Raw genomic sequence first — 21,014 nt, forward strand, 5'->3', positions numbered from 1 at the left:
TCCTTTCATTTCTGGAAAGTGATTGTCGATTTCAATTATGGACTATAAAACACAGGTTAATACAATCATGACTAGCAGACAATTAAACCGAGTGGACTGTACACTTCTAAGAGTTAACCTCTGCTGCCTTTTCCAATTTTCTACACGACTGAGGGAAAATTTTTTTGCTAGTTCAGTGCTCTATTTTTCTCAGTTGAAAAATGCTGGTAATATTTACATTAGAATAAGCTGTTAAAAGTGATTTAAGAATCTCTAACATGGAGTTTTAGAACTTGATTCAGGTAATGTATGTATCCTTTAAGTTTTATAGGTTTTATTTTATTCAATCTCTTACAAATTAAGATAACAAGGTCACAAATGTTTAAACAAGGTGTATTCTGATTTCCTGTAACAAGAAACTGCAGCAAGGGCTACCTAAGACTACTTCCAGATAGAGGTTATTTGTAGAGTTTTGCTTCCTCCTTCCTTGTGCTGCTGGGAGCTATTGTTCCTAGACTAAGATCACGGATCCCTGGTTACCTCCCCTGCCTTTAGGGAAAGTATTAGCAAGCAAATCTGGCAAAAAGACAGCTGCTTATGGGCTAACAGACGGTCAGAAGAGTCACGACTAGGGAGCATGGACCAAGTAATAGACAATTGAGATGTTTTTGTTTGAAGTATTAAGTTAGATCAGAAATATCCATATTCAAATACATAAACACAAAATCCTGTCAATCACGTATGAATAAGGCTTTGGCTCTCCTTCCATCTGTATTATTTATGGTATTAACTATCGACTTGCATTATGTATCAACTTGTATTATTTATTATTTGTAACATGCAATCCAGGTAGGGAGGTGGCACTGGGCCCGGGGGCGGGGCGGTGACAGGACCCAGCATGAAAAAGCCTTGGCCTTGAATTCTTGGGCAAATCACATCACCACCTCAGAGCCTCGGTCTCCTCCTCTGTAAGACGGGAATTACGGTAATTTTCACTTCATAAGGGGTATGAGGACTCAATGATAATAACTAACATTTAGAGAATATTATGTGCTTTTCACGGCACGTGACACTTCGTGAATACTGAATCGATTGCAGTAATTATTGTTGTGTTGTGCTGTTAGGAGCCATCAAGACTTACTGCAAGAGAAAAGCTCTAAAATATTAGCCAACTCTACAAATAGCTGAACATTCCAATTTACAAAGATGTCTCCATGTACCTCCACTTCCTCTCTATAACACAAAAATAAACGATACCAGGTTCCCTACCTACAACTATCCTTATCGGGATGAAAGAGCTAGAACATGAACACAAAAACCTCCAGAGAAGTGTGCGGCACCAAGGAAGCTGAAGGTGTTGTTATTATCTGCTTTATTCAGTTGAGAGCACCTTACTCATTTTTTTCATTGTTTCATCTGACAAACGTTATAACATTAACGGAGTGTTACTCGCTTCAGGCTCTATGCCTAGCATTTTACATGGATTATCTCATTTGATTCTTAAAAACGTGGCTATGATTATGCCCACTCTACAGATGAGGACGCTGAAGCTTTGAGAGGCTAAACTATAAAACCTTGCGAAGGCCCCTGGTCCAGCAGGACTTCGGAGTCAGTCTCCCTACTAACCTCTGTACTCACCCCCTCAGGCTTAATGCAAGTTCCTTGAATTGAACTGTGAAATAAAACGAGATGGAAATGCTTTTACGACTGGGAAGCACTAATTTAAGTGTGAGAAATTAAGGGAGTCTCTACAATACTTTCTTTTTTAGAGGCTTTTCTATAGCCTTACTCCTGATTTTTGAGGAATATAATTAACCTACATAGCCCTGGTGGCACAGAGGTTCAGAGCTTCGCTGCTAACAAAAAGGGTGGCAGTTCAAATTCACCAGCTGTGCCTTGCAAACCCTATGGGCCAGTTCTACTCTGTCCTGCAGGGTCGCATGGCACCTAACAGCGGCAGCAGCATTATCTAAGGACCAAAAACATATTTTCTGCTTGGGCAAACAAACAAGAAATATTACTGACCTCCCTTCCCTCCACCAAGAAAAGAGAACCCCCAGCCCCCCTAATCCCCAACATGAAGGAGGCCTCTCCAGAACCACCCATAGCCCCGACACAGAATTTAATAAAGGCTAACACCATCATATTAGTTTCCATTGTTCAAAAAGAATGAAAACACTACAGACGAAACTCCAGGACCCCCATCCAAGCTTTACCTTTTTTTCTTATCAGAGGGAACCCCTAATTAAGAAAAGCTGTTAACTTTCTAACCTATTATTTTATACTTTCACACGCACACACTTTTAGCTGTGTCTGACATATAATTTCACTCTGGCCATTAACAATATATCCTTATCATAGAATACATTTCCTTCTTACATCTTACTTTTTTATCCAACATTATGCTTCTAAGACCTGTCCATGTTGATATATTATGATTGAGTTTATTCCTATTTAACTTCTATATGTATCCCATTGTGATGGTTAGTTAGCCTTGCCATTGGGCTGGGCTCTAGTGCCCAGTTGTTGAATTAAATACTAACCTAGGTATTGTTGTGAAGGTATCCTGTAGATGTGTTTAGCATCTAAATAAGTTGACTTTAAAGGAAAGAGGATTATCCTAGACAATCTGGATAGGCCTTATCCAATCAGCTGAAAGGCTTTTAAGATTAAGCAAAACTGAGGTTTCCCTGAGGAAGAAGAAATTCCATTTGTGGAATGTACCGTCAGCTTTTCCCAGTCAGCCAGCTCTACAAATTTCAGGCTTGCCAGCTCCCACAACTGTGTAAGCCAACTGATCGAAATATGTGTGTGTGTGTATACACACACACACACACACACACATATCTGGTTTTCTTTCTCTGGTACAGCCCTGACCAATATACCCATCATACACATATACTGGAACCCTGCTAGCACAATGGTTAAGCACTAGGCTGCTAAGTGAAAGGCCAGTGGCTCAAGCCCACCAGTTGCTCCCTGGGAGAAAGAGCTGGCAATTTACTCCCATAAGAATTACAGCCTTGGAAACCCTATGGGGCAGTTCTACTCTGTCCTATAGAGTCGCTACGAATCAGAATGGACTTGACAGCAATGGGTTTACATATACCCTGCATTTCATTCACTCATTTCTCTACTGAGGGACACTTAGGTGGCTTACAAAATTTCACTACTGCCACATACACAGCTCCTCGTGCATATAGATAAGAATTTACCCAGAAATAGAACTGCTGGGGCATGGGTACCTGATAAATTTCTCAATTTTGTCAGATGATATCAAATACTTTGGAGAAAGTGGCTGCAGCAATTTACGCTCCCACAATTACTTTATGAAAGTACTATTTTTACAATATCTTCATCAGCACTTGGTAATGTCATACTTTTTCCCTTGTGAGCATTAAAAATGTATGTATGATGAAAATGTCTAAGCAGGGGAAGAGGATGTTGTAACTTAATGGTTTATCCTCGGTTCTCATGTGCATCTATAGATTAATGTCATCAGTCAGTGATTTCTGTCATAACGACTGGGTAGAGGAAGCACCACAAGCCTGGACATTTCCTGCAGTCAACGCAAACACGGGTTTGGTCCCTGGCCATGTCTCCTGCAGGTCACTGTGCTCCTGGCACACTCGCCTCCATGCTGCTCTCAGAACCCAATCCCACTGCAGGGCCTGTGTACTCACTTCTCCTTCTGCCTGAACCCTCTTCTCCTAGTATCCATCCTACTTGCATCTCAGCCCCAAGAGCTCCCTTTCAGAGCGCTTTCCTCAATCCTTCTCTCATGGATGGCAGCACCTCCAGCCTCCCTCTCTCTCTCTAGCCCTGCTCCTTGCTGCTTCTGCTCCCCGCTCCTCGTCCTTCAGAGTTCTTATCACTACCTCACATGGTATTATCTGTTTACTCTTCTGTCTTCCAGTAGAAAGTACATGTAAACTAAGGGCAGGGATCTTAGCTTACCACTGCAGCCCCAGCACTAAGAGCAGGGCTGGGAACGGCTTAAGCCCCAGTATCCTCAACACCGGCAGTTTTTGGAGATGGTGCATTTATCAAATGTATCTGTGCTTATGGACAAATCAGCTGCATAAGGTGGCTTCATCTCCACCAGCTCACCTGGAAACACCACTACAGACACCATGGCCCAGTGGGCCAATTAGCCACAAAAATCGAGCGTGAGTTAATGGGGCCGCTACCTGCAACTTCATTAGCTCAAAGTGTAATCTTTCTCCAACCCACAAAAGCTACCAGCCTCTGCCCTCTGCCTAGCCAGTCATAAGAGGCTTCCAGATCCAAAACATCAGGGCTTTCCTGTGAACTTCGCTTCCCAACCCTGTTTTTCCAGGCTCTTTTAAATTACTAAAACTAAAAAAGTCTTTTAAATTATCTTTTAAGTATTAAGTATTAATGTGGTCTTTAAGAAAACACCTGGTTGGAAATACCCATCAACTGGTGAACTGAGTGGATGAACAAAATGTGGTATGCCTGTACAATGGAGTATTATTCAGCCATAAAAAGGAATGAAGAACTAACAGGTGCTACAACTTGGACAAGCCCTGAAAGCATGCCGAGTGAAAGAAGCCAGTCACGAGAGGCCACATGTTAGGGTTCTACATATATGAAACCTCTAGAAACAATAAATCTATGGAAACAAAAAGCAGAGGAACGGCAGACGGGCACGAAAGATCCTCCTGGGGTGATGGAAATGTCATAAAATTAGATTGTGGTGACCACTGCACAACCCCATAAATTTACTAAAAATCACTTAATGGTATGTTTAAAATGAGTAAATTTTATGGCATATAAATTAGAGCTCAATAATGCTATTAAAAAAAAGAAAGAAAAACAACCTTCAGCTCTTCTTCTGTTCCAGGCTCCTAAAGATTAAAGGAATCTAATCTTTAGTGCTAGGGAATGGCCACAAAGTTGTGTGCACTTGCTCATTCTTGGTTGTTTCTGACCGGCCTGTCCACAGAAGAGCCAGATTTCCTGAGGTGCAGGTCATCCAGTGTCCTTTGTGACCACTGGTCCACAACCTGCCAGAAGAGTGCTATTGGTCTGCAAAGCCTTTACGCTCATTTAGCTGTTTGTAGCAACCTCGCTTTGTAAGATGAAAATCAATTTGACCCATTATTAGAAAAACATAACCCAGCTATTCTGAGACAAATGTGCTGCTGGGTTAGCAGCTGTCTTTACAGCTGTGACTGGGGAAGGAGTTTGACAAATGTTTCTCCAGGCAAAAATTCTTGCTGTCTCCTCATAAAGTCTTCAGCACACCGAGAAAGCTTCTCCATGAAACGTTCACTGTGACTCAAACACTGTTTTGCCTTCATCTTTCCTTTCTCTTCATCCATAGACTGTATAAAGCTTTGGCTTATAAAGACGTATTTCTGCAAAAGTGGTCCTTGAAGGTGCAAAGGTCATACTGGAAATGAAGCCACAAGGCCTGCAGATTGACATGGCTCCATCCCTACAATGTCACCTGACTGCAGGAAGCCGCTGTGGCAGTCATTGTCTTCTTGGCCTGAGCCTCTTGCAGAAGGACATTCTGACAATCCTGGGAGCATTTACCAGATCCTGAGCTCCCTAAGAACTAACAAGCAATCAGAACCAGTGTGACCCTCCAGAAAAATGTCCTGACAGCTCTTAAGATGCATCACGAGGTGCAATCACACTTCTGTGACCAACTCCACTTTCCCTCTCCTGTAGGCATTTAGGCAGCAAGAATTGCTCTGAAGCTAAAGCACAATTAAGCAGGACCAAAAGGCCCAGCACACTGGTGGGAGAATGAGACATGTGTCCTACAGCTGCTCAGGCCTTTCTGGAAAATTAATTCCCAGTGCGACCCCACCCAGTAAGCTGGTAGAAGAACACAGTTTTTCAATTGTTATTAAAAATAAAACTGTGGAGGGAAAACCATGTCCCTTCACTGGCAATCTGAGTTAATGATCAGCTGATAAAGTAACTAAAATGGAGGAAAAAAAACCAGTTTGAACCCAGTTTGAAACTGGAAAATTTCATGGTATTTTCAATACCAGATAAAAGTTTTACATTTGTCTAAGGGTAGAATCATTTGAAACCACTTTGCCTTTAGTTCAAGCGTAGCCAATTACACTGGGTTCAAGGTGCAGAAGGTGGTATAGCTGTGTGGCAGCGCCAAGAAAGCTTTCAGGCGCTGCGTGCAGGCTTCACGAGCCTTGGCAATTAGCAAGGGATCAGATATTCTAACAGTGTCTGGCCCACACTGGCCTCAGCCAGGCAGGGGATTTTGGGACCCCGCCTCTAGGAACTCTTGGACTTCAACAATGGGATGAGTACCTATGGTTGAAGTAAAATCACTTCATGAAACTCCAACTGTGATAAAAATATCAGTATCCAGTTTTGCTTGGTTGGTATAGGTACATGTTGGTATTTGAAAGGGTGGGAAAACAATCCTTTCAATTTAAGCTATGACACCAGGACAACTCCTAGAAAACGTGACTTCAGAGGAAACAAAAAATAACACTTCATCTGAATCTGAAAATGTACCTCCTTTCTAGTATTTTCCTCTAGGGTGTGTGTGTGTGTATGATAGAGACAGAGAGAGATGTCTTGAGAGACAAATCAAGGCAAGTCCTAGATGATATGTGCACGTATGTTTCACTCCACTAACTCTGTAAAGTGTTTTTTACCTCTGGGCCTTTGAAACAACACAAAAAACTATACATTTGTTCGAGCTTTGTTACATATCTACACTGAGGCAGGCCCTGCTGGACTCAGGAACATAAAGGCGAACAAGAAAAGGGTTCCAGCCCTTGAAAATGTACCATCTAATCAGGAGACAGGTATGAAAAAATACAGAGGCAATCCAGGTTGACCAGTTGAAAAGAAGAAATGCAAACATCTTTAGTATTACTTGAATGTCACTTAGAAATATATAACTATCACAGATAAATAGCCCACAATAAGGAAACAGCAATTAGTTAGTTATTGGGTTTTAAACAGCTGTCACCATGTATAACATCTACACTTTTAAGACCACAGAGAGCACTAGGCCATTTGGATAAGTGTTTTTGCCTGTCTACTTACTGTTTTTAAAAGGTATGTCATGGACACATGGGTCTATGTGGGCAGCTCCTGTCTGGAGGGGAGGTTAGAAGGGTCAGAAGCTGGCTGAATGGGCACCAAAATAGAGGGTGGAGAGAAGGAGTGCGCTGTCTCATTAGGGGGAGTGCAACTAGGAGTATATAGCAAGGTGTATATAAATTTTTATATGAAAGACTGACTTGATTTGTAAACTTTCACTTAAAGCACAATAAAAATTTTAGAAAAAAAGGTATGTCGTGGAATAAAAAGGCAACGAATTTACTGGAAAGAACGTGTCAGGCACCGGGCCCCATTTGTTTCAAAAGCCCTAAAGTATGTAACACGTAACAGGCACTTTACAAGATCAAAGTACAGTGATTTCATATAGCAAATGACATTCTTTTTTTGTTCAATAGTTCTTTTCATATGCCACTCTTCTGACAGTGTCTGGCATAACCCTATTGAACTTCCCTCCACCAGACCTGGCAGGACACGTCATTCTGTTTTGCATTAGAACTGCAGTACTGAAGTAAAGAGTAATCCCTGAGATTTTCCTCCTGGTTTTCTGTTGTCACTTGTCAGATCACTTTTGTTACATACTTCAGACTCATCATTTTGGCTTGGTCTGTTAACAGGCCTCTGTGTCTGACAGGCATATGAAGGTGACCAGGGTCATTTCCTGTACTGTATTCCTCTCCTCTTCAGACTTTTGTACCTTAACCTCTAACCACAGGCAGGGGCTTCCCTCCTCCCAGTGCCAACAGCACAGGGCTCTCTGCCATGAAGATGGGGAGAAGCACTTAAGGTAGCCAATAGTCAGATCTGTCACCCCCAGGCCTGTTCTGACCTTCGCTCCCTATCTTCTGCATGTTTATTCTGAGCCATGGGTTCTATCATCTGAACTTTATTCCCTACTTACTTTTTTAAAAAAATTATTTTTGTTGTTGTTGAAAATACATACAGCAGAACACACACCAATTCCCTAACTTCTACATGTACAGGTCAGCGACACTGATTACATTCTCCTAGTTCTGCAACCATTCTCACCCTCCTTTTCCGAATTGTTCCTCTCCTATTAACAGAAACTCACTGCCCCTTAAGCTTCCTAGCTTCTCTTTCAAGTTGCTGTTGTCAGTTCCATCCCACAGATAGTTCTTTCAAAGAGCACAATGCTCAAGGCAGACATTCTTTACTAGTTAAGATAAACTCTCGTTTGGTTTAAAGAAGAATTCAGGGGTATACTTTTGGTTTAAAGTTTAAAGATCATCTCAGGGCAATAGTTTCAGGGGTTCATCCAACTTTCATGGCTCCAGAAAGTTCAGAGTCCATGAGAATTTGAAATTCTGTTCTACTTTCTCCCTTTTGATCAGGATACTTCTATGGAATCTTTATCAAAACATTTAGTAATGGTAGTCAGGCACCATTCAGTTCTTCCTGTCTCCTGGCAAAGGTGGTAGTTATTCATGGAGGCAATTAGCCATGTGTACCATTTCCTCCTTCTATTCCTGACTCTCCTTCTCCTACGTACCTGTGACAGGTTGCTATTACCGCATTTGTACTTTCTCTTTACCTTGGATGTATATAGCTGCTGCACCTTGAAAGGGACTGGCTGCTTGCAACATCAGGAATAAGACTTCTAAAAGATAGCTAGAAGCATTGTAATTTGGGTATTTTCAATTTTGTTGAAAAATTTTGTAGTTTCTGGTTAGTAAATGTTAAAAAATACTCCTGTGTGTAAAAATTGTGAGAAAAGCTTCAAGATTTTAAATTTGGTTTATCTTACAAGAGATTAATTTGCAAAACAGAGGGAGAAAAAGGCAAATTTTTGCTTAATTTTAAAAATATTTCACCTGTTGAAACTGAATATATACACCAGTTTCTGCTTATTTAAAATAGTATAAGAAGTAATCCATTCATGTATATATTAAAAAAGTAAACACTCCAAAAGGTAGCGTAAAAGTGAGAAACCTCCCCCAAGGTTAACCACTGTTATTCTGATATTTCTAGCGAAGGAACTGCTATTGTTTAGGGACTTGTTAACCCCCAAAGTAGCATGTAAACAAAAACAATTTAAGCAATAAACCTGAGGGCATCCTCACTCACCTGCTGTTCTAAGACACAAGGGCACCATGAGGCTCCAAGCCGTCAATTAGATCTCTGAGCCCTGCTTGTCCTTTTTGCTCCCTGGACTGGGAAAGCACTCTGGTAATATTTTTCATTTATTTTTGAAAGAGAGAGAAACCAGCAACGTTTTAATCTCATTTACACATGCCTCACCTTTGTCCACAAAGATATGAGGCAGTTGTTACAACCAGGACAGAGTCAACAAAATAATGATAAAACAAAAAGACAGACTCAAGGCCAGGAAAACATACAAAGAAGTATTAAAATCTAGGCTGAGAGGAAGAGGAACTAAAGTATGCAGGCTGGAGGGGTCACAGAGCTGTAATTACTCTCTATTCCCCACAAGTACAAAGTCCACGGACTGTACCTATATGTTATAGGTGTATAAGCTTTACTACTGTTGGAAAGAAAAAAAAACCCTTTGTGTTATAAAAAAGGAAGTAGTTTTAAAAAATCTACTTCCTTGGCTGGGCTTGAGGAAAGGCACACTCTCACAATGTAAAGCATAACTCGGTATTTGTTGTCTAGAAGACATTTTGCAATGTGTAGGAAATGTGCTTTAAAATGTGCCTAGCCTTTGATTCCCAGTCCCCTTCAGGGAATTTAGCTGAAGGAAAATACCAGGGATGAGTGCAAAGGCATATCTGCAGTGATGTCCATCGACTGCAGAACTTTAATAGCAAAACCCTGGCAGCGATCTTAATACCCAACAAGAGGAGACTGGATCAATAAAAGATGATAAAGAACAAAGTTCTGTGGAGTCATTGAATGAGGCGGCACAGAATACTGACTGACATGGAAGGACGTACTGAAAAAAACCACTTGGAAGAGAGATGCTAAGAGTTAACAGTGTTCTCTCTGAGTTCTGAGATTCTGGGTAACTTATTTTCAGTGTAATTTTTCACAGAAAACTTTCTGGTTATCAGAGAAAAAAGTGCAGTTTAAAAAAACCTCTGAGTTAAAACCAAAAGACACACAAATAAATAAAATATAAACAGTTGTGGAAGATGCTGAGAAGTATCATTTTGGGAACTTGTTCTCAAGTGCTCACAATCTAACTGGGGAAAAGACCCAAATTAAAAGTAACATTTCCTTTAGAAGATGCTAAATTCTTAAAAACTCTTGATTAAACTGTTAACTCACTGAAATTCTTTTTAAAAACTAGTCTAATATGTCTGTAACAGTAAAGTGGGTAGATTTTCTAAGAAAAGTCACATAAAAAAGAAAGGGAGGGTACGCTCATGAATACTCAACTAACAAGAAAATTCAACCAACCCAAATCCTACCCCAGTTTCTTTAAATAGGGCCACCAACATCCCTTACACACAAAATCTTTTGGTGTGTCTGGCTATGACAGCTTTTGAGTTTAATAAACTTAAGTTCATGTTTTACTTTAGTGAATACCCCAACTGCATGACAGCTCTCAACCCCATGTTCCCTAGTCCTAGTCGGGCTTCTGACATTAAGTACCCACTCCCCCGCCCCGTACTTAAACCCCTGGTGGTGTAGTGGTTAAAAGCTACAACTGCTAACCAAAAGGTAGGCAGTTCATACCCACCAAATGCTCCTTGGAAACTCTATGGGGCAGTTCTACTCTGTCCTATAGGATTGCTGTGAGTTGGAATCAACTCAACAGCGACGGGTTTGGTTTTTTTGGTAGGGAGATTTAGGAAACCCTGGTGGCGCAGTGGTAGGGGCTATGGCTGCTAACCAAAAGGCTGGCAGTTTGAATCTACCAGGTGCTCCTTGGAAACTCTACAGGGCAGTTCTACCCTGTCCTATAGGGTCACTATGAGTCGGAATCAGCTCAATAGCAATGGGTTATGGAGATCCAGAGAGGTATCAGGCAGGGCTCCTGCTGAGGATGCAGATGTCCGCACTGCAAACCGTCACCAGCAGGCCTGGGGTAAACAGGTTTGCTTCTTTTGCTTTGTTTTTAAATTTAAAATTTTTAGTTGCACACACGCACCAGGATGAGTAAAGTGAAAAGGATGGAAAATATCAAGTGTTGGTGAGGATACAGAACTGGAACTCTCATACACTAGTGGTGGGAATTTAAATAGGCACGATGACTTTGGAAAACCGCCTGCCAGTTTCCACTAAAGCTAAACCCTGCAACACTTAAAACCCAGCAAATCCACTCCTATGTACTCGCCCAAAAGAAACGAGGGTTTGGGCCACCAGACACGTACTAGAATGTTCACCGTGGCACTGTTCATAACATCCTGGAGTAGTCTGCGAGCAATCCAAACGCCCATCGAAAGGACAGATAAAACTGCAATACATTCACACTATGGACTACTGTACAGCAGTGAGATCAAGCTAGCTGTAATCACTCCCACGACATGGACGGATCTAACAAAGGCGTTGGGAGAAATACGGCAGACTCCCAGGAGCGCTTACTGTCCAGATTCCAAGTACGTACAGCACAAAACAGGTGAAACTAATGGACGCTGTTGGAAGTTCAGAGAGTGGTCACCCTTGAGGGGGTGTAATAAGCGGAGGGAGGCAGCAGAGGGGCTTCAGGTGCACTGGCTTCAGGTGCACTGTCATGGCCTGTTTCTTGATTTGGGCGCTGGTTACACAGATGTGTTTGGTTTGTAACAATTTAGTAAACTGTTATACTTTTCTATATGTATTCTGCAGTCCAAGAAAAAGTTTTAAAAATACATGGAAGAAAAATATATTTGCATGTTTCGACAGATAACTTATACTCATGTCAAGGCTATGCGGCTTTTATAACTGTGAGTTTTTAAATGTGGAATAAATTCCTAAAGAAATGTTGAGGAAAACACAAATCTGATTTGTTGCAATTCTATGCACACTCAGTTTCCCTGGAAGGGCTACACTGGCTCATTACATGAGAAATGCATTCTGTGCCCGCCAGAATTAGTGCCCCATGTGGAAATAAGGTCATGAATGTAAACTCAAAAGCGACCTGAAACTTGTGAATGGTGTCGTCTATCCAAGTGGTCCCAGTTTCCCAGGCTTCGTGATAAAGGAGGCTGCTTTGTCTGCATAGCAATGTTACAGTTCTCCAACCTCTTTCCAACCAAGAAAAAATATTTCAGACAGAAAAAGACATCTGTTGTTTGGTTTTGTATTTTCATTTTACTAGACAAGAAGCTAAAATACTGGGCTGTTTTAGTTTAGTATCCGATACCTGGCAACCTTTTGGCCACTACCTGGCACCTGCCTCTCACTGTCCCCGTTTTTAGTCATCATGGAGCTAAGAGCAGGTTGTCTGGGCTTTTGTAAATCCCATTTTATCTTCGGCATACCTGAAGAAAGCTGTGTTATGGGGAAAGATTAAGATATCAAACAGTGTATACACCTAGAGCAAGAAATATACCTAATAGGGGGTTTTTACAAAGGCAGTTTATGCTGCAAAAACTAAACCTGTACCTTGCAGTCCACAGTGGAAACAAATTAGGCAGGGGCTCTAGCTTACGCACCCCAGTTAAACCCAAGTCCGAGAAAATAGAAAACCATTAATACAAACGAATAAAACCTTGCACACGAGCCTAGGTTGTTTGCTTTACTCAGTAAGACAACTAACCTCATTTTCCGAGCATACCAATGGGTAGAATGAGCTGAAAAACGATAGTGAGAATGATTGCACAACTTGAAGAATGTAATCAACGTCACGGAATGATACATGTAGAAACTGCTGAGCTGGCATATGTTCTGTCCTATTTTCTCCACAATAAAAAGTACATGAAATTAAAAAAAAAAAAAAAAGCCAAGGACGATGAATCAGCACCATGAAGGTGACAGAATATTTTGGTACCATCTTAGATCACCGAATTATGAAAATGCATCTGGTTTGGGCATTTGTTGGCCACTAGAAACTAAATTACTGCACAAAATGGAGAGAGTGGCAGGTGGTATGTGGGTGCTGATGACTCAACAGTCTTCGGGCCTCAGTTTCTCCATGTAAAAATGAGAATCAAATAAGCAAAATCCATATCCAACTCACAGGGCTGATGTACACTTAGAATGAAACGCTCTATGTGGATTGTCTAGGGCGGGAGGGGGGGCCCTGGCACATCAAAAACTAAACCCCAGTGGCATCGAGTCGATTCTGACTCATAGCGACCCTACAGATCAGAGCAGAACTACCACATAGGGTTTCCAAGGCTGTAATCTTTACAGAAAGGAAGCCTGGTGGCTCAGTGGTTAAAGTGCTCAACTGCTAACCGAAAGGTCGATGGTTCAAAACCACCAGTGGCTTCTTGGGAGAAAGATGAGGCAGTCTGCTTCTGTAAAAATTACCCAAAACCCACTGCCAACTCATAGTGGCCTCTATGGAAGCAGACTGCCACATCTTTCTCCCCAGGAGTGGCTGGTGGGTTCAAACTGCCAAACTTTCGTTTAGCAGCAGCTACGTGCTTAACCACTGCGTCACCAGGGCTCCTTTGGCACAAGACAGTGCTTAGTAAATGTTCATTCATTCAACAAATAAGCTCACCTACTACATGCCAGTAGCTCCTTGCCCTCGTGGGGCTCACATTTTAGCTGGTGTGGGAAGAGAAAGAAATATAATAAACGCACTATATAGTCTACTAGAAGGTCCAAAGTGCTACGGAGGCCGGGGCAGGGGGCGGGGAGAAGCTCAAGCACCTTTCCCTTCTCCCTTTTAAGTGTCATTTTCTACCTTGTTGCTGCCTTAACAAGATTAACGCAGGAAGATACCCCTGGATGGTGCCCTGCCCTTCCCTCCTCAACTTTCTAAGACTTCAACAGTTCAACAGTTCTAACTTCCAGGAAGGTTGTGGCTACTCTTAATTAAAGGTTTTTTGAACTTTTATTTCTTCCCAGTACCACGAAAGCATGTACTCATCAGAAAACCATGCAAAATCACAAGCAAGCTTTTGAGGGCAAATTATGGGCACACTGTGGACTAAAGTGTGGGGAGAGGGAAAGGTCTCTGGCTGAGCTCTAATTAGCAACAGTAACGTTACTTGACAGTTTGGGGCTTATTATTACGCCATTTGTTTGCGAAGTAGTAAAACACAAATCCTCCTGGAAGTTAGCATGGATCTCCAGTAATCATTTGTCTAAGTACATATTTTCGAAAACTCAGTAAATGTGTAAACATGTATTTAAGGATATTTGATGCTGCATACAGATGATCACACTACTCTATAAACCCCCACTTTCCCCCACCCCATTTCTCTAAAGAATTTATTCCTTTATGTCAAAATTGAAGATATTTGGGTACAGGCAGGCCTCACGTTTTGAACAAGATCATTTCCTAAGTGCCTTTAAGTCGAATTTATAGGTAAGTTGCAAGAGGTATGTATGGCTATTATTTAGTCTCGAATGTCTCAGTATATAGTATACACTTTATCTTTCTATGCATATAAAGGACCCCTGGTGGTGCAGTGGTTAAGAGCTCGGCTGCTAACCAAAGGTCAGCAGTTCCAATCCACCAGCCGCTCCTTGGAAAACCTATGGGGCAGCTCTACTCTGTCCGATAGGGCTGCTACGAGTTGCAATCGACTCGACGGCAACAGGGCATGCACATAAAACCAAATACTTAAAACACTTCCAAAGCACACCATGCAATGTTTTCATGAGTGTCACAAAGTAGCATGTGCATTGGTTATTACTGTGTTATTGTATTTAACTCAAATTTTTAATATAATAGGCTTTATGGCAGTCCATTCTTAAGTATGAGTTGTCCATAACTCAAGCATCCATAACCCGGGGACTGAATGTATCAAAAAAAAAAATATATATATATATATATAAAACCCATACTAGCATGACATAAAATCTTATGCACAGGTGTCTTTTGTAAATGCAACTGGTTAGGTTGTGTTTCTATTAGTAAAACATTGTAGATTGTTAGGTAACAAAGAAAATCTCTTTTTAAAAGAACTGGATTCATCAACACTGCCAGTAGATTTTTGCCATATTAAGCTTAAATTATGTCCGGCTTTTGACTGTTGTGGGGAGGGGCAGTGAAGAGGTGGGAGAAGGGAATGAGGAGGTGGTGAAAGGATTTCAGCCTTCCAATCAGAGGTGTGAATGTAAAACCTCATTGTGAATTCCCATCACAGCCAAAGCATGACCTAGCGGGCTTCATTTTACAGATGACATAAACCTATCTGGCACTGTAAATTCTGATCCATCACCCCAACACCAAAAATGTGTTTCCAAAACAATAATGAGGAAATGGTGATTAAAGCCAATCAATTGATTTTAATCAACAATTAGCGAGCTTTTGGTACGTTTCAAGACACCTGGGAAGCATAAGGCTCTGGTCTCTGACCTTTGGTGATTATAACCTTTCAAAAAATGAAAATGACTTGTAAATACATACAACCCGAATGATGAAAAGCCACAATTTTTTACTCCTGCTCCAGTTCTTCGGGTAATGTTAAGCATCGAGTCAGTTCTGACATAGCAACCTTATGTACAACAGAACAAAACACTGCCCTGTCCTGTGCCATTCTCAAAATAATTGCTATGTTTGAGCCCATTGTTGCAGCCACTGTAGTCGATCCATCTCTTTTTTGCCGACCTTCTATTTTACTAAGCATGATGTCTTCTCCAGGGACTGGTCCCTCCTGATAACACGTCCAAAGTACATGAGACAAAGACTCCCCACCTTGCTTCCAAGGAGCATTCTGGCTATTTATCTTCCAAGACAGACTTGTTCATTCTTCTGGCAGTCCATTCAATATTCTTCATCAACAGCATAATTCAAAGGTATCAATTCCTCTTCAGTCTTCCTTATTCATTGTACAGCTTTCGCATGCAGATGAAGTGACTGAAAATATCATGGCTTGGGTCAGGTGCATCTTAGTCCTCAGAGTGACTCCTTTGCTTTTCAACACTTTAAAGAGGTCTTTTGCAACAAATTTGCCCAGTGCAATATGTCGTTTGATTTCGTGACTGCTGCTTTCATGGGCATTGATTGTGGATCCAAGCAAAATGAAATCCTTCTGACAGCTTCAATATTTTCTCCATTTACCGTGATGTTGCTTACTGGTCCAACTGTACGGATTTTTGTTTTCTTTATGTTGAGGTGTAATCCATAGCGAAGGCTGTAGCCTTGGATCTTCATCAGCAAGTTCTTTAAGTCCTCTTCAACTGCGGCAAGCAAGGTTGTGTCATCTGCATATCACAGGTTGTTAATGAGTCTTCTTTCAATCCTGATGCCTCATTCTTCTTCATATAGTCCAGCGTCCCATTATTTATTCAGCATACAGATTGAATAAAAAAACAAACCAAACCCGTTGCCAGCGAGTCCATTCCGACTCACAGCAACCCTATAGGACAGAGAAGAACTGCCCCGCGGGGTTTCCAAGAAGTGGCTGACCTTTTGGTTAGCAGCCTAGCTCTTTACCACTGCATCACCAGGTGCTTAACATTACCCAAAGAATGGAGCAGAATTAAAAAATTGTGGCTTTTATCATTTGGGTTATATGTATCTATAAGTCATTTTCATTTTTTGAAAGGTTATAATCACCAAAGGTTGGAGACCAAAACCTTATTGCTTCCCAGGTGTCTTGAAACATACCAAAAGCTCACTAATTGTTGATTAAAACCAAGTGATGGGCTTTACTCACCATTTCCTCACTGACTGAATAGATATGGTGAAAAGATACAACCCTGACACATACCTTTCCTGATTTTAAACCACGTAGTGTTCCTCCTTGTTCTGTTCAAATGACCACCTCTTAGTCTATGTATAGGTTCTGCACGAACACTTAATTGTTCTTTGGGGTGACATGCCAAAGTGGTTGGCACCTGTGACACTAATTCACTGGAGGGCAGCCCCTCCATCGAGTCATGACTAAAAATAAGTCAGGAAGTAGTAGCAGAACGAGCAAACAGTTTACTCCTGAACATCTAATTGTCTCAATGTGATACTTCATCTAAGGCTGAAAAGATACATACACCTATATTCTTGGAAAGGAGACTTGGTGGTGCAGTGGTTAAGTGATCAGCTGCTAAGAGAAAGACTAGTGGTGTGAACCTACCAGCTGCTCTGTGCAAGAAAAGATCTGGGGATTACAGACTAGGAAACCCTACAGGGCAGTTCTACCCTGTCCTATAGGGTCACGATGAGTCGGAATCGACTCAACAGCAACCGGCTTGGTTTGTTTTGGTTTATATTCTTGGAGGCAGAGGGAAAGGAACTTCTGTGTTCATGAGTTTTTGTACCCCAGCTGATACTTAGACTCCGCCTCTAATCCGCAATGCTCCATATTTCCCAATTACATAGTTTATCTTAACTGACATTCATTAGATAGCCACTGCTCCCAAGTCTAAGAGTAGAAATGTTTTATTTACACACTCTGTCAGCACCCCGCGCCTTCTGCCCCACCATCTTCAGAATCATTTACACATTAACCATCTCAATATAAATGTAAGACTGTACGGTTTCTCAAATCTCAAAAAATTGTCCTCTATTATGGAAAACATGGATAAGGAACAGTTTTTGGTCACTGTTGCTTAGCCCCAAAATACCGTGTCAACTATTTCGCTGGTTTTTTTACCCTACCTACCAATATAGTGTTAATCACGCTACAGCAACCACTTTGTGTACTCAGATGAAGGGAATCAATAATCTTTTGGACTTGAAAGGATAAACTATGAAAATATTTCCATCTTTTTTTTTTTTTAAATAAATTCTTATCCGACAAAAGTCAATAAACTCCTCTGATTTCAGGAACTTACTCAGACCTTGCAAACCCAGAAATTAAAATTTAGGGTTAGAAACAAAAAACTATCAAAATGACCAAACCCGGGGCCTTAAAAACGGCTACAAATGAATTTAGAGAACTTTCAAGTCTCAGGGGTTCAATGAGCCTGAGATGAATTAAAACAACAGTTGCTTTGCATCCTATTAATAGCAGATGATTAAACACATATCTTATTTCAACTGGAATTCATTTATAAGTACTTAAACTTAGTAAACTAGCCACTAATCCTAAATTCACGTCTGTTTCTGGAAAAATCTTCTTATAATAAATACAACTTCCGAGACTGACCATCCACGCATTCCTTAAGGTTGGGTCAATTTTATGAACAACTTCGAACAAGTTTACAAAATAATCGATGTGTAAAAGCCAAGCTCACCTCAGCACCGCTGAGAAAACGGCTCCAAGGGCAGGAGCTTCCAACCTCGCTGCACCGACTCGTCCCCACCCGAGAAAAACCCCAGCGCCCAGGACGCCTTCGTGGAGGCTCGAGGAGCACGGCTCACCTGGCGTTCCTAAATACCTGGGAGTCTCTGCCCTGCGTTCCTGGGCGCGTTAGTTTATCCCGAGAAACTCGAGCCGCATTTCTGGCCTCCGAGAGCTGGAGCCCGGCAGCCCCGGACCCCATGAAGTCGGAGGAGGGGGTGCCCGGGATCGACCCCAACACCACTGGGTGGGAAACGCGGGGCTCGGAGGGCGGCGCCAGGAGTGAGGCGCGGGGGAGGCGAGGCGTGGCCGCGTAAAGTCCCCTCCTGTCCCCGAAGGTGAAACGTCGCGACCTTCCACGGCCGGAGCGCCAGTCGCCGGCGGGGCCTCCCTGCCCCAGGTCCCGAACCCCGAACCCCGCAGCCCCGGGGCCTCCCCGGACCCCGCCCCCGGCGCCCCGGGCCCCGCTTACCCGGTAGGTGCTCTCGGTGAGCCGGCTCACCTCCTCCGGCCCCCGCGACATGGCTGCAGCCGCCGGGCCGGCGAGCGCGGGACGACGCGGCGGAGCCTCGTGGCCGCCCGACTCCTGGCGGCCGGAGCGCCGGGGCGCGGCTGAGAGGCCCTCGGGGGTCGGTGCCGCCGCACAGTCGGCCGCAGAGTGCCCGCGCGCGCCGCCGCAGCCGCCGCCTAAACACTGAAACTTGCTGCGCCGCCGCCGCCGCCCGCGGAGAACTGAGGAGAAGGCGCTGAAGCGCCGGGCGGCCGGGCGGCCCCACCTGAGCGGGCGGGGCGGGGGCGGGCCGGGGTGGGCGGGGCCGCTGGCCGGTGGGGGGCGCGGGCCAATGGCCGGGGTGGGCGGGGCCGCTGGCGGGGGCGGGGGCGGGGCCGCTGGTCGGGGTGGGGGCCGTCGGTCGGTGGGGGCGGGGCCTCCGGCCGGGTGGGCGGGGCGACAGCGGACGTGGGCGGGCGGGTGGGGGAAGACCAGCACCTGAGGCGGGCAGGGGGCCGCGGCGGAGACCTGGCAAAGCCCCTCGGATGGGCAGGAGGAGGAGGTACGGGCTGGAGTAGGTGGGGCCGGTCGGGTGAGCGGGGCGGCTGCATCTGAGGCGGGAGGCGAGGCCACGGGGAGGGCGACAGGGTGGGCGGGGCTGCTCAGCCGAGATGGGCGGAGCAGAGGAGGGCCGGGCCAGGTAGGCGGGGGGCCCCACCTGAGGCGGGCCCGGAGGCCACGGGTTGCCCTCGTTCCGCCCACTTGCGGCCCACCCCTAGTTCCCTGCGATGCCGGGACAAGACACCGGAGGCGTCTTTAGCTGGGGATGCTGACCTACCTGGGCAGGGCACCGACCGAGGGTGGTTAGGCCTCTGTAGTCCTAGAGCCTTCTCGTGTCCCTAATGGTGCTGGCCCGGAGTCCCCAAGACCCATTCCCTCCGCGGGCGCTTTTGCTCAGCCCTGCCCTTTTGGGGACTTAAGGAAGAGGGCCCACGACCCCAGCTCCTCTATTTGACATCCCTGTTTGACACCTCCCCATCCATCGCTATTACAGGCCCCAAAGCATGGACCCTCAGAGGTGGGGAAAGGAAAGGGGGCTGCCCTTTGAAGTTTTGGAATCTTCTGATATATCAAAAAATTAATAAATGCCAAGGCCTGGTTACAGAAATGGCAGTGTATTTTTCAAGTTTGCTTTAAGACCTGCCTTTAACCCAATGCCATACAACCATGCTATTCACAAAGGTATTACAGGATTTGTAAAACCACGCTGCACTGAGGTGTAGTGGAGATAGTTCTGACTTCCATCACTCACAGACAGTCTAGTTTCTGTTCTATCTCAACCTGGCCCCGGGTAAGGCCCTTGTCCTCTCTGGTTCTCTCCCAGAGTATACACCTAGGGCTGGGGTGACCAGACCCTAGGACTCCAGAACAGCCTTCTCCCAGTGGGAACCACTGTTTAGCCACCTGAGACTTTATTCAAACCAAGGTAGGTGGTCTTAATCTGATTTTTAAGAACTGTTATCTGGGGCGACTAGATCTTTTATGGGCCTTTAGGATATAAGGCTTCTAAGCTGCTCCTGTGCTAAAGTCCACTGGGAAATGTACACAAAGAAAGGACTGCGTGGTGCAGATGGGAACACCAAGAGCACAAGAAACACAACTTGGACTCTGATGCAATCTTACCAGGTTTTTCAAGCTACAAAACATACCACACTTGGAAACTAAAAGTATTCTTGGATGTTGGGGGGAAATAACATGTCAGCCCTAGTGTCATAGATTGAATTATGTGTGTATCAACTTGGTTAGGCCATGATTCCCAGTATTGTGTGATTGTCCTCCATTTTGTGATTGTAATTTTATGTTAAGAGGATTAGGGTGGGATTGTAACACCACCCTTACTCAGGTCACCTCCCTGATCCAATGTAAAGGGAGTTTCCCTGGGATGTGGCCTGCACAACCTTCTCTCTCTCAAAAGATAAAAGGACAGGGAAGCAAGCAGAGGGTTGGGGACCTCCTACCACCAAGAAAGCAGCACTGGGAGCAGAGTGCGTGCTTTGGACCTGGGGTCCCTGTGCCTGAGAAGCCCCTTGACCAGGGGAAGATTAATAACAAGGAATCTTCCTTCAGAGCTGATAGAGAGAAAGCCTTCCCCTGGAGCTGACACCCTGAATTTGGACTTGTAACCCATTAGAGCGTGAGAGAATAAATTTCTTTGT

The 21,014-nt window shown here is 43.8% G+C and overlaps 1 protein-coding gene across 2 annotated transcripts in view; it reads right to left on the reverse strand.

The window, feature by feature from the left end:
- Positions 1-19,064, reverse strand: part of BAIAP2L1 (BAR/IMD domain containing adaptor protein 2 like 1) — an 83,583-nt gene extending 64,519 nt beyond the window's left edge. For both annotated transcript variants that reach the window (XM_049904404.1, XM_049904405.1), the window contains exon 1: positions 18,781-19,064. In XM_049904404.1, coding sequence (XP_049760361.1) covers positions 18,781-18,831 — 51 coding nt within the window. In that variant the 5' untranslated portion in view covers positions 18,832-19,064. The remainder of the gene's footprint in view (positions 1-18,780) is intronic.
- Between the last annotated feature and the right edge of the window lie 1,950 nt (positions 19,065-21,014).

Source organism: Elephas maximus, chromosome 12 (assembly GCF_024166365.1).
Source record: "Elephas maximus indicus isolate mEleMax1 chromosome 12, mEleMax1 primary haplotype, whole genome shotgun sequence".
Taxonomy (NCBI): domain Eukaryota; kingdom Metazoa; phylum Chordata; class Mammalia; order Proboscidea; family Elephantidae; genus Elephas; species Elephas maximus.